This window comes from Rhinolophus hipposideros (genome assembly GCF_964194185.1).
Source record: "Rhinolophus hipposideros genome assembly, chromosome: 15".
In the NCBI taxonomy this organism is placed as follows: Eukaryota; Metazoa; Chordata; class Mammalia; order Chiroptera; family Rhinolophidae; genus Rhinolophus; species Rhinolophus hipposideros.
The window spans coordinates 7,900,103-7,912,607 of record NC_138061.1 but is presented as its reverse complement, the minus strand read 5'-3'; the positions used below and the strand labels follow the sequence as shown (position 1 = coordinate 7,912,607).

Below are 12,505 nucleotides of genomic sequence, written 5' to 3'. Positions count from 1 at the left end.
TTACCTGAGCCCAGTTTCCTTATCCAGAAAATGAAGAGGGTGAACTTGAGTGCCCTGAGATCCTTCCCTTCTAACCGTCCATGATCCTGTGAGCAGACTCTTGGAGCTCTACAGTGCCTGTGTTGTGAGAACTCAAACCAGCCACCGAGAGACATCATTACACGTCACCTAATTCAGTGATAGCTCCCATGTTGGCATCTGCCACGTGCCAGGCCTGTGCTAGGTTCTTTGCACGTTTCATCTCCACATCAGATAAGCAAATGAACGTGACGAATTGCAATAGACTATTATTCATTGACATAGAAGATGTAAAGCTGTGCTCCCTGTGTGGGCCATGTACCCGTGATTTCTTGGTTTAAGTTAAGAGTCTGTGGTCTGAGTGCATGGATCCCTGCCCAGAGGGAGCTCCTGGAAGGGAAGGGTTGGGGAGGGGGAGAGAGAAGTACCAACACAGCTGACAGTAAGTACGCCACTTAGTCCGGCAAGGCTAAGAGATGTGGCGTTTGGAGATGGTAGGGTGACATCAGTTGAGTGGCATTAGTTGCCTCCTATTGGCTTTCTCTCTTTCCTCGGAATTGCCCCTTATTTCCAAACGTTTGTTTTTTTGCCTAGCTTGGGATTTAATGGCCTGGCATTGGTGTCATGGGCTACACTGTCTTCCCCCCCGATTCGGCTGTTGAAGCCCTAACCTCTAGAGTGACTGTATTTGAACGTGGGACCTTTAAGGAGGTGGTTAAGATTAAATGAGGTCAGGGTACAGCCCTAATGTAAGAGGACCAGTGTCGCCGTAAGCAGAGGAGGACACACCAGGGATGAGCTCGCACCGAGAAAGGGCCATGCGAGGACAGAGAGAGAAGACAGCATCTGCGAGCCAAGGAGAGAGAGAGGCCTCAGGAGAAGCCAGACCTGTCAACACCTTGATCTTGGACTTCCAGGCCCCAGAGCTGTGAAACAGTAAATGTCTGTTGTTGAAGCCCCAGTCAGTGGTACTTTGCTATGGTGGCCCCAGCAGACTGATCCAACTGGGGGTCCCCTTTGCATATCATGAACCAAGGGCGTTGATTTCGTCGTCAGACCAAGTTGGAACCTGGAGCCAGGGCAGGCATTACCCAGGTCGACACTGCTGGGGTGCAGGAGGTGGACGATGTGTTCATGTGGATGGATTCATGTGGGGTCTGGTCCTTCCTCACCTCTGTCCACAACATTCCCGCAGTGGCTGACACGTAGGGGGCACCCACGTTATCTGCGGAATGAGTCGTCTTCATGCACATACGGTGTGTGGACATTCAGAAATCCAGTGGGTATAGTGGGAACCCAGTTGGGCCACACCTGCTTTGGAGAATCAGGGCCTGCACCTGTAAGTGACCTTTTCCCTCTAAGAACTGCCTTACTCAGGGATCCTTCGAAGAGCCGCCGAAGGCCCTCCCAGCCCTGTAATGGGCTCCGTGGAGCCGTCTGCTGTGGTCACCACACAGTAAGACAGCCGTTCTCCACCAGGGACAGTTTTGCCCTCCAAGGGGACATCTGGCAATTTCTGGAGACGTTTTTGGTTGTCAGAGCTGGGGCGGGGTGCTATTGGCACCTAGCGGGTAGAGGCCAAGGACACTACTAAACACCCTGCAATGAGCCCAGCAGCCCCCATGACAAAGAACTAACTGAGCGCAAAGGGCCACAGTGCCGAGGTTAATGAACCCTGCCGCACGATTAGGTTTCCTGGGCCATGTTGATTTAATTAGGCAATGTCAGTTCTAAGTAGGAAAGCTTTGTTAAGCAGGCCGGGAGATTTTTTCCCAGGAAAACAGTGAGCAGATGGTTAAGCTGACTATCAGCTGGCTGCTGTGTGCTTCAGGGGAGAACCACTGACATATGAAGGCCCTCAGAAGGCTTTCTTCCTTAGGCTGCTGGGGATGGGCCCTGGCTCGGTCTTCCTCCTTCAAGGCCCCCTTGAAAGTACCTGGTCCTCTGGGTCCCCTGTCCTCTGTACTATGACCAGGACTGGAAGACCATGCAACTGCTGATGGGAGGATGGGGTCCTTTAGGGTGTCAGGTCCTAGAGGAAATAGGAAGGGAGTTGAATTTAGAATGGAGAAGGGTGGGGACACTCCTGCTTTTGAGAAGCGCAGAAAACAGCAGTGTTTCAAGACAATGGAGAAGTCATTTGGCAGACAACAGGGCTACCTAAGAGGCTTCAGTCAAGTGCTCCATCTCATAGGATGTGTGCTCCAAGTATGGCCTGGGGTGGCGTTGGGTGCAGAATTGAGGGGAAGATTTGAAACTACAACTGGCTAATAGATGTGCTTCTGGAAGGTGCTCTCAATTACAGAGGCATTTATTGAGCCTGCAAGAGAAAGTGCAGCAAGTCCGGGGCAAAAACAAAGGTAAATCAGAGCAGCTCCTGAACTCAAGTGGCTTGAAGTTTCCTTGTGCTGTCATCTTTCAGGTAGCACTTCATCTACTGGGTCCTCTGCCAAGTACTCTGAGAGAGATTTGCTTGTGAGCAAAGTTTGGGAAGCACTTCCCACCTGGAGAGTGCGAAGTACTCCCCACCAGGAGGTTTGCAGTAGTGAGTGTGAAGTGCTCTGAGAAAATCTGTGAGAAGTCAGTTTGGGATGAAGTGAGCCTTTCCCAAACCTTGTTTGTTTGTTGGGATGAGGGGTAGGGCTGCCAGATGTGGTAAATAAATATACAGGGGGCCCAGTTAACTTGAATCTCAGAGAAACAACGTAGACTTGGGACATGGGACATAGTTATGCAAAAAAAAAAAAAAAGTGTATCCATTTTTCTGAGATTCACGTTTAACCAAATATCCTGTATGTTATCTGGCACTGTACCACCAGCGGGTGGTGGGGTGGGTGCAGGGGGCCTAACTCCTGCCGGTGAAACACACTTTGCAAATGACATCCCAAGTCGTATGTGCCAACTCTGTAATTCCTTCTTCCGCAGACCACTTTGCAATGTTAGCCCTCATTTGTGTAGTGACACGTTTTTGATTTTCTGGCCAATCATTGTCTGGCCTCCTTGACTGCCCAGGACAGCTGTGAACCCAGAAATACATGAAACGTGCCACCTGGTACGAGCAGAGCCAAGGCCAGGCTGCCCAGATCCCTGTGGGGCAGAGGGGCTGTGAGGTGCTGGAGCATTTGGAGCATCTACAACTTGTTGGAAAATAAGGAGCAACCTCTTTGGCCTGCAGTGACTGAGGGGGTGGAGGAAGCGAGAGGAAGCAGCCAGAAGAGGAGAGAGAATAGATAAGGGGAAAGGCTGAGTAGAGGAGCATAGCAAACAGGGTGGGAGGGAGAGATTACAGGAGATGCTTGGAGTAGGGACAGGTGGCTGATGGGGCAAGCTCAGTCCTGTTGCAGTTGCCTGGGAGTCTCCGCAGAAAGGCTCCCTATTGTTCCTCACAATGGCCTTACTTGCATTATTCCTGTCCTCCTCGCCTGCTCCTGTCCCTTGCTTTAGCCTCACTGGCTTCTGATATTTCTGTAACATGCCAGGCATGCTTCTACCCCAGGCCTTTGCACTTGCTGTTCCCATTGTCAAGGATGTTTCCCCCAGGATATCCTCCTGGTTCACACCTTTACCTTGTTTCTCATGTTTGTTTGAATGTCTCCTCCTGGGAGGACTTTGCCCAACTACTTTATTTGCTAATTGCAACACCTCTACCCTTATTTTTCTCCATAGCACATATCTGATCGTCTGTATTTTTTTCTTGTTTCTGTGCATCTTGACTGTCTTCTTTCTGAAGAATGTAACTTCTAGGAGGGCAAGGATTTGGCTCATTGTTGAACCTCCAGCACTGAGCACAGTGCCTGGTCCCAACTGGGCACTTGGTAAATGTTTCCGATGCCTGAATGGTCTGAGCTTTCCTTCAACAGCCCTTCTCACTCCCACTCTGTGGATGAGGGAACTGAGGGGAAGCCGGTCCAGGGTCTGAAATGCGTAACAGACGGGTGAGAGCCGGATTTGTGCTCATGCGGCGTGCCCGCCCCGGGGTGGGCCGGCTCGGCCAGTGGCCTCTCTTCGAGGCTGAGAGTCTGGCCCGAGGTGAGAAATGCTCCCAAGGGTCCTTCGTTGACCGATCTGTCTCCGTTTCCAGGATGTGGTGCTGAGGCGGCCTCCGTGCCTGATGGCCCGCAGAGCAGCTCCGTGGAAGGCAGCCCTTTCCGTCCCCCCACCCACTCCTTCTCTGCCGTCTTCGACGAGGACAAGCCGATAGCCAGCAGCGGGACTTACAATCTGGACTTCGACAACATCGAGCTGGTCGATAACTTCCAGACCTCGGAGCCTCGCTCCTCAGACTCCAAGAACCCGGAATGCAAAGTGAATGCGCGGAGGAAGTCCACGGACTCTGTCCCCGCCTCCAGGTCCACGCTGTCCCGCTCTCTCAGCCTGCAGGCTGGTGACTTTGATGGTGCTTCTTGCTCAGGCAACGCTGAGGCCGCGGCCCCGGCCCCAGACGCAGGTAGCACGGGTTCCAGCAGTGCTTCCAATACTCTTAAGAGAACTAAAAAACCGAGGCCACCTTCCTTAAAAAAGAAACAGACTGTTAAGAAGCCCTCTGAAACTCCCCCAGTGAAAGAGACACAACAAGAGCCAGTGGAGGAGAGTCCGGTCCCCAGTGAGGAGCAGCAAGCATCTGAGACTAAAGCGGAATCAGCCCAGCCGGAAGGTTCTGGAACAGCCTTGCCAGAGGAGCCACCCCTGGAACCTGCTTCTGTACCCAGGGCCGCCTGCCCTCTGGACTCAGAGGGTGCAGACGGGGCTGTCACCCCAGCTTCTGGAGGTGGCAGAGTACAGAACTCACCCCCCGTGGGAAGGGAAGCATTGCCTCTCGCCACGGCCCCGGAGTCAGTGGAGGTGACCCCATCAGATAGCGGGGGGCAAGAGGACTCCCCAGCCAAAGGGCTCTCAGTGAGGCTGGAGTTTGACTATTCTGAGGACAAGGGTAGTTGGGACAGTCAGCAGGAAAACCCCCCTCCCACCAAAAAGATAGGCAAAAAGCCAGTTGCCAAAATGCCCCTACGGAGGCCAAAGATGAAAAAAACATCTGAAAAACTGGACAACACGCCTGCCTCACCTACCAGATCCCCTGCTGAGCCCAATGACATCCCTGTTGCTAAAGGTACCTACACCTTTGATATTGACAAGTGGGATGACCCCAATTTTAATCCTTTTTCTTCCACCTCAAAAATGCAGGAGTCTCCCAAACTGCCCCAACAATCATACAGCTTTGACCCAGACGCCTGCGATGAGTCCATTGACCCCTTTAAGACGTCCTCTAAGACCCCCAGCTCACCTTCTAAATCCCCAGCCTCCTTTGAGATCCCAGCCAGTGCCATGGAAACCAACGGAGTGGATGGGGACGGGCTAAACAAGCCCGCCAAGAAGAAGAAGACGCCACTGAAGACGTAAGTCCAAGGAAGGAGGCGGGGCTGTGCAGTGGCGTGGTCTGTGGTCCCCTCCCTGCCTGGACCAACTTGGGCCGCCCTCTTTCCCCCCACATTTGCTGTAATGGCCCCATGTTTGTGCAGGACACCCGTTTTCCTGCCTCTCTGTGCCCACAGTGGTGGCATTTCCCCATCCACATATCCCTTTGGGTCTAGAGTCCTTGATCTTTTGCCGTAATATGTCAGGGGCCTAATGCTTTACTTTTAGTTGAAGACCTGGCATTCAGCTCCAGGGGAGTGTGGGAGATCCTATAGAAAGGAAACAGCCTGGTAGAGAGCTGCTCAGCCTCCCTGTTGGTGACTTATCGTTTTCCTTTTAGCCTGTGAATCGCTTTTTGGAGTGGCCTAGAAGCTAGGAGATAGGCCCTATCAGATATTGTTAAAATGTATAGTGTTCACTTCTGCCTGTTAATGAGATTAGTCCAGGCGGCAAACACAGTAGGCTCCAGGAGGCCTGCTCCCTTCCCTGTACCCCAACTGGCCTGTAAGAAACACCCCTGTTTGTCTCCATCCCTCTCTGTAGCCGTCTTTCGCACACAAGACTCCAAAGGCTCTATAGATCCAGAAGAGCTCACTGGGACCCAAAAGTGACAAGCCCCACAGTCCCCAGGAGGCCATCAGGAATCGGGTCTATTGTCCACAAAACCCTTGCCAAGTAGATGACCTTGAATGCTACATGTCCATGCCTCCAGAATTCATTCTGAGACCCAGGCCTGACTTGTATGGCTGCAGGTCCATTCTCAGGATTTAGGTCCAAGTGTGGTATGGTTTGGTACTTGGAGCCTTTCTCCTTGTTCTCACGTGAAGTATCGTCGATAATTTAACAAGGCTGTGGAGACCAGTCTTCCCGCTGCAACTCAGCAGAACAGACCACGGCCGATGACCCCTGATCTAATTGAGTCTGTCTGGCACTAGTGGAATCAATCGGGGTGGCCTGTTTACGTCCCATTCTGGGTTCTCTCTTGAGCGTCTAACATTTGCGAAGAACCCGGGGCTTCCTGAGAAAAGATTCCCTAAGCAGGCTTTGGCCTTAGATCACCCTGCCGCTGTCTGGTGGTAGCCAGGAGGCAGTCCTGGGCAAAAATGTGGACTTTCCTTAGATCAGTTACCCAACCAGGCTTTTCCTAGAGATTCTATAGAATCTGTGTTGGAAACTTTATTTTAAGCCTCCAACAAGAGAAGTCTGAAATGCTCAGACTGCAAAGCCATGTTCTCTCATCTTTGGAATGAGAGCCAACGTGTGACCACCACCTCCTCCCCCACACAGAGCTTGGCTGTATTCTGTTCTATCATCAGAGCTAACAGGTCCATCTTGAAACCTCACCTCCAGTACAGATGGCTTAGAATCCTACACTGGGTGACAAAGCTCTTTGGGCACAAATGCTTTATGGGATAATCGGAACCAAGAGAGGAAGGTTTTCTTTCCCATCCCCTCTCCAGAAAGCTGGGATATTTCCCGCCCTCCCAAGCAGAACCTACAGTGAATGGCTGTTGGATCCTAACCCGTTAATAACCAGTTGTCTGCAGATTTATCTTTTTTGTCAGTTCCTTCTGTCTGTCTCTCTTTTTCTTTGTCTTCTTGTCTTAGGATGGTTGAAGACGTGATGTCTGTGTGTTCTCTGTTGTAAGTAGATTTAATGGAATCTGCCTCTTATGCTAAATGTGCTTTTCCCCCTGCCTTTTGTTTTTGCTTCCAAGCCCTTTTTCTTTCCTCTCCATGGCTGCTTCTTACATATTTCTCTGGCGGGCCTGGGAGTGATGGGGCATGGGGCTTCCCAGTAGCAGAGGTTATTTTTCTGTTTCATAGTGATTAGTGTAAGTGAAACTGCTTGGCTGTGAAAATGTGATTGTCCAACATCTGCCTGCTTGTCAGGAATGGAACATTTTTTCCCCCTTGCATACTGGATGTCTTCATCTGAAACCCATACATTTTTTTTTTTAACTCATTCCATTCTTTCATTTTAAATTGGACGAGTGGGCGATTGCTTTCAAAGTACTGTAAGGACTGTGGCTTCACATGAAAATAAGCCTCCAGTCTGACCACAGGCAGTGATTGCTGCCACTTGTTCTTTCTAACACGTGAAGCAGAAGTGTTTGGGCCGTTCTGCACTGAGACTTGTAGGATCCCCCTGGAATGCAGGGTTGGCTCAGAGTGAAGTCCACGGCTGTGAGAGCCATCACCAGGCTGCTCTGGGCCTGCGTCCTTGGTCACCCAGGACCAAGCTGTGTAGCCGCACGCCATCTGTGGGTCACCCTGCTGGATGTAGGTGGAAACAGAGTAGACCACCTCTGTACCTCCCTTGCTTGGCTTCCCTGGCGAGGGGGGATCTTTGGGGCAGCTCCCAGGGGCCCAAGGATAAGCACTATCACTTCCTTCCCATTCTTACAAGGGAAGCTGGTCCCAGCAGCCCCAGGAGAGGGTTGAGTCTCTCAGGCTCTCTTCTGCCCAAGGGATTTCTTTAGTATTTTAGAGTGATTTAGCAACTTTAAAATATATACTGTTCATATATTTATATGCATGAATAAATATGTGCTTCAAGATGTGATTGCACTATTCATATGGCACATGCCATAAATGCTGTGAGTAACCACTTATAGTATTTTTTTCATGACTGAATGCCATTGTTGCAGCATTTTATTTGAGAGAACACAAGGAAGGGACTTGAGTGCCAAATGGCGCTCTGCATCCAGTTAATGTGTAGAGCAGAGCGAGGGGGGGTGAGATCTAAGGTAAGGGCCTCCCCCTTGTTTTGCTGCGGGCAGGACTGTACCACGCAAGAGCCGGAGACCAGGAGACAGGGCCAATATGTAGGTGCAGCAGCCGCCATTCTGACCGTGGAAGTGACCCCTGACCTCCCAGTGGACTAAGGGAACCATCTGTACTGAAAGTCCCTTCCTTCTGACCCCTTTGGGAGTCGGATCTGATGTGTCCTGGGTCCTCACGTCCTCACCGCCCCTGATTACTTATGTGAAGGGGAAAGAAAGGGAGAAAAGAGACATGAATCTCGTCTGTTAGCCATGGTTAGGAAAAGACTTAAAAAAATCATCTCATCCCTGAAAAGAGTTCTGGAGATTGAGTGACAGTGTGAATGTACTTAACACAACTGAACTGTACACTGAAAAATGTTTAAGATGGTAAATTTTGTGTTATGTGTATTCTTTACCAAAATTAAAAAAAAAAATCATCTCACCTGAGCTCAGAGGTATAGGAATCCATGAAGCTCAGAGTACCTGTGAATAGGAAGGAATCTTCCGATTCTCTCTGAAGACCCAGAACTTTCCTTCCTGTGTTTGCACGGCTCCGAGAGTCGTGTGTCCGCTTGCCTGTCTGTAAATTGAATCCTGTTCATCGATATCATGCACCTTGGTCCCCTCCCTCCACCTTGGTTCAGGCATTCCTGGATGAATTGGTACATGAATCTGCTCATCCAAAATTTGCTTTTTAAAATAAGTAAAAGAAGAACAGCTGGTTAAATTTAGCTCCGTTTTTCTGGGTCAGCTCTCCAAAATGCCATCTCTTTAAGGATTTCCAGCTTGATGAGTCTTTCCCTGGGGGGCAACAATAATATCTGTTAAAGAGTCAGAATGAACTGTCGGCGTGGATGTGTTCCGGTTGGTGTTGGAGGGGTGTAGACGGGCGGGTGGTTTGGGCAGGGACTCCGCAGAGGCGATGGCTTCGGTCTGCTCTGTATGCTCTGCAGTGTTCTGTACCTCTGTTTGTTGTGTTTACATTTTCCATTTTGTTTCCAGTGACACATTTAGGGTGAAAAAGTCGCCAAAACGATCTCCTCTCTCTGATCCACCTTCTCAGGTATACTGTTCCCTTGATATTTATGATTTTATTGCTCACCTGGGAGTTAGGGTGATGTTGGGGTTTTACTCCCCAGTAGTCAGCAGAACTTTCCTTCGTGCTCATCGTGGGCATGTGCCAGCACCCTCTTCTCGCCTCCTACATCGAGGGTCCCTCGGTGTTTGCAAGACGCTGTTTTGATTCTGTCACTTTGCGGGGAGATCAGCGTGTGCCCCAAGAGAAGGAAGATGTTCAGGGAAAGTGTCAGTGGGACATTTCTAGAGGAATCTATAGCAATCGTGCCAGTCCATTCTAACCAGTTAATTTGCTAAGAATGTATATGAGTATCAAGTTGAGGAAATCTGTTGAGATAAATGAATATTTGGTGGGGAGAAAAAAATGAGCACGTGTCAAGAGCACTGGATTATGTAAGGCAGGTCAGAGTGGGGGGACGGAGGAGATCCGTCCCCTGAAGAAGTGGGGCTTGGACTCTTCATATGAGTCCCTGTCCCCCTCCTACTAGATCCTCTACCAAATGTAAACCATGTCTTCTACCCTGTTTACAGACCAAGGAAGGGTGTCCTCCGGCATGAATGCCAGGCCATTTAGGACCATAAAACAATCACCCTCTTCCCCACCTGAGCCAGTGAAGCCACAGCCCTGGGAAGGGCAGGGCCTGCAGAGAGACACCGGCCCCAGGAGAGGGGTCGTGGGTCCCAGTGCCAGTTCTGCTTTGGCATTTCTGGGCTCCCACCTTCAGCTGCACGCCCTCTGTGGAGATGGAGATGAGACCCCCATTCTCTATATCCACCTAGCGTAAGGATTGTCCGGTGATACAGGAGGTATTGATGTGTAGAGCCTGAGACACTGGGCATAACACAGTATTTGCAGTAATAAAGGTGCCAGTACCAACGTTTCCCTGTTCCTCCAATAGAATGAACGGAAGCATTGCGAATAACCGAGACACAAAATCCCAAATTCTTAAACCCATGGTCACCCCCCTGAAACAGGCCGTCCGAAAAGGAAATTCACAGCAGAAATAATCTGTTTCTTTGGGACCATTTTGAGCAGAGTGCGAGGACATGCGAGGGATTTGGATAGGGACCTGTTCTGGTTTGTGGGGCCCCAGGCTGGTGGGTGGGCGCAGTTTCGGATGCAGAGACTGGATGGGAGGAGAGACTGCTCCCCTTTTCCTCGCAGGACCCCACTCCAGCGGCTACCCCAGAAACGCCGCCAGTGATCTCTGCCGTGGTCCACGCGACCGATGAGGAGAAGCTGGCGGTCACTGGCCAGAAGTGGACGTGCGTGACTGTTGACCTGGAGGCCGACAAGCAGGACTACCCGCAGCCCTCGGACCTGTCCACGTTTGTCAACGAGACCAAATTCAGTTCACCCACGGAGGGTAAGCAACCTGGTGGCCAGCCGGACCCCCACCCTGCCTCGGAGACTTCTGCCCCTAGGGAGCAAAAGACCAAGAAAGAAACGCCTAAGCCAGGTAACCGGGCCATCGGCTGCAGTCTCGCAGGGTCCTCCAAGCTAAGGCTGCGTTTGAAACTAGCCTGAGGCTGACGCCAGCTGCACCCTGACCCCAACACGCCTGCTACGAGCCAGCACGGCGGCCTCTATTTCCCGAGCCTGAGCTCACTCGAGTTTTGCTCCTTCTCGGCTGTAAGGCTTATGTCCCTTGGTAATTTTGAAACACACAGCTCCAAGGAGCACATTCAAGGCCAATGCTCAGTGTAGGTCCAGCTACCCAGGGGGCCTCTTGGTGCCACCACAGTACATCGGCTCCATAGGACGCTCTACCGTGTGGCCACACCTTCTACTCAAGCCCCAAGCCAGAGGTTCACCCAGACCTGCTAACAAGAGGACAGCGTCCTTCTGAAGAGGCACATGGCTTCCTTATTAATATCTTTCTCTTACATGTATTCACTTTTAACTTTCTGCCAGATTCTTGGGCTTGAAAAATTTCTGTATCTTAAGTCAGTGGAGCCTGACTAGATAAATCAAGATTTTTAAAAAATGACCCTACGGACTGATTTTTCTGTATATTGGCTTCCACACTTCCTTTCTTTCTAGGAGAGCAGATGGGGGAGTAACTAGAACCTTTCCTCCGAGGGGTTAATCATCTCCCCAATTGGATGGTACCCTGTGTTCCCAGTCCTCCGCCCACCACTGTGCGAGGCCTTTGAGTCCAGTATTGGATTGTTCCAGCCCTCTGAACCATCCTGATGGTTCCATTTCCCTTTTCAAGATGTTGATTTCTAAACATCTGAAAAAAACCGAGTAGAAGCCAATATGAGGACGATCGAACGTGAAAACCTTTTCTCTCCTTTGCTGCTAACTAGGAACCACGATCTGTTAACCGAGCTTCTGCCCCATCTGGGCGGGCGGAGCTGTAGCTGAGGTGCTGGTAGTTTTCAGTTGTAACTTGGATGCTTCCTCGGGGGGGCTCTTCCATGATCAGGCCTCTCAGTGGTATGCGCTGTACCCATGAGGTCTCTGAATGGTACCAGTGAGATCCAGTTCATGTATTCTAGGATTTGGGATGCTTTTCTACTTCTTACAATTTGAAGATGAAAAGACGATCTAAATTAGTCGTCCTGGGACTTTTGGGCATTGTATTTTTCAGCAGACAGGAAGCTTTTGGTTGGCTATCTGGTTGACTGTCTGGCTTGGGGTTTGGAGACGACTTCACTGCAATCTGACCCCAGAGACCGGGGACCTGGCCTCAGCCTCTCTTCCATCCTGGCTTTCCTCTGCACACACACCTGAGCCCTGAGCCCCACCACTTTTCTCCGGGGACGCTCCCGCTCAGCTGCCTCTGCTGCTGGCCCCAGGCTAGAATGTCCCCCTCCCCTGTCTCCCACGCTTATCCTGCCCCCTCCCAGTCTTTCTCTGGACATCTCCTTTGCTCTGCCTGCCCTTAATGCTTAGTCTGGGACGCTCTGAGGTCACTTAACACAGTAATGGCAATGCACGCGGGTCTCTTGCTCCCCTCCTTGGTTGTATGTTTCCTGAAAACAAGAACTCCGTCCGGGTCTGTCTTTGTGTCCACAGCTTCCTGAACACAATAGGGGCTAAAGACAGGTTTGTGAGAGAAAGGTAAACAGCTTAGTGTCAACACAGTCGATTTGATCTTTACAGTAGGCATCGCCTGTGTGAGGGAGACTGTGTGTGGTCGGGGTGACACCCGGCAGCAGCAGGAGTGCTTGAGCACTGGCGGTGGACAAGGCCATTTTGATAATACCAGTGGTTTCCTGCT

General features: G+C 50.9%; 1 protein-coding gene across 10 annotated transcripts in view; it reads left to right on the top strand.

The window, feature by feature from the left end:
- The window catches only part of TACC2 (transforming acidic coiled-coil containing protein 2), a 184,901-nt gene that overhangs the window by 141,506 nt on the left and 30,890 nt on the right, over positions 1-12,505 (top strand). For 7 of the 10 annotated variants that reach the window (XM_081073625.1, XM_081073624.1, XM_081073621.1 and 4 more), the window contains 3 exons: positions 4,100-5,411; positions 9,201-9,261; positions 10,441-10,642. In XM_081073625.1, coding sequence (XP_080929751.1) covers positions 4,100-5,411; positions 9,201-9,261; positions 10,441-10,642 — 1,575 coding nt within the window. Of the gene's footprint in view, positions 1-4,099; positions 5,412-7,038; positions 7,075-9,200; positions 9,262-10,440; positions 10,736-12,505 lie in introns of all 10 variants that reach the window. The other 3 variants (XM_081073628.1, XM_081073626.1, XM_081073623.1) reach the window with 2 other exon arrangements.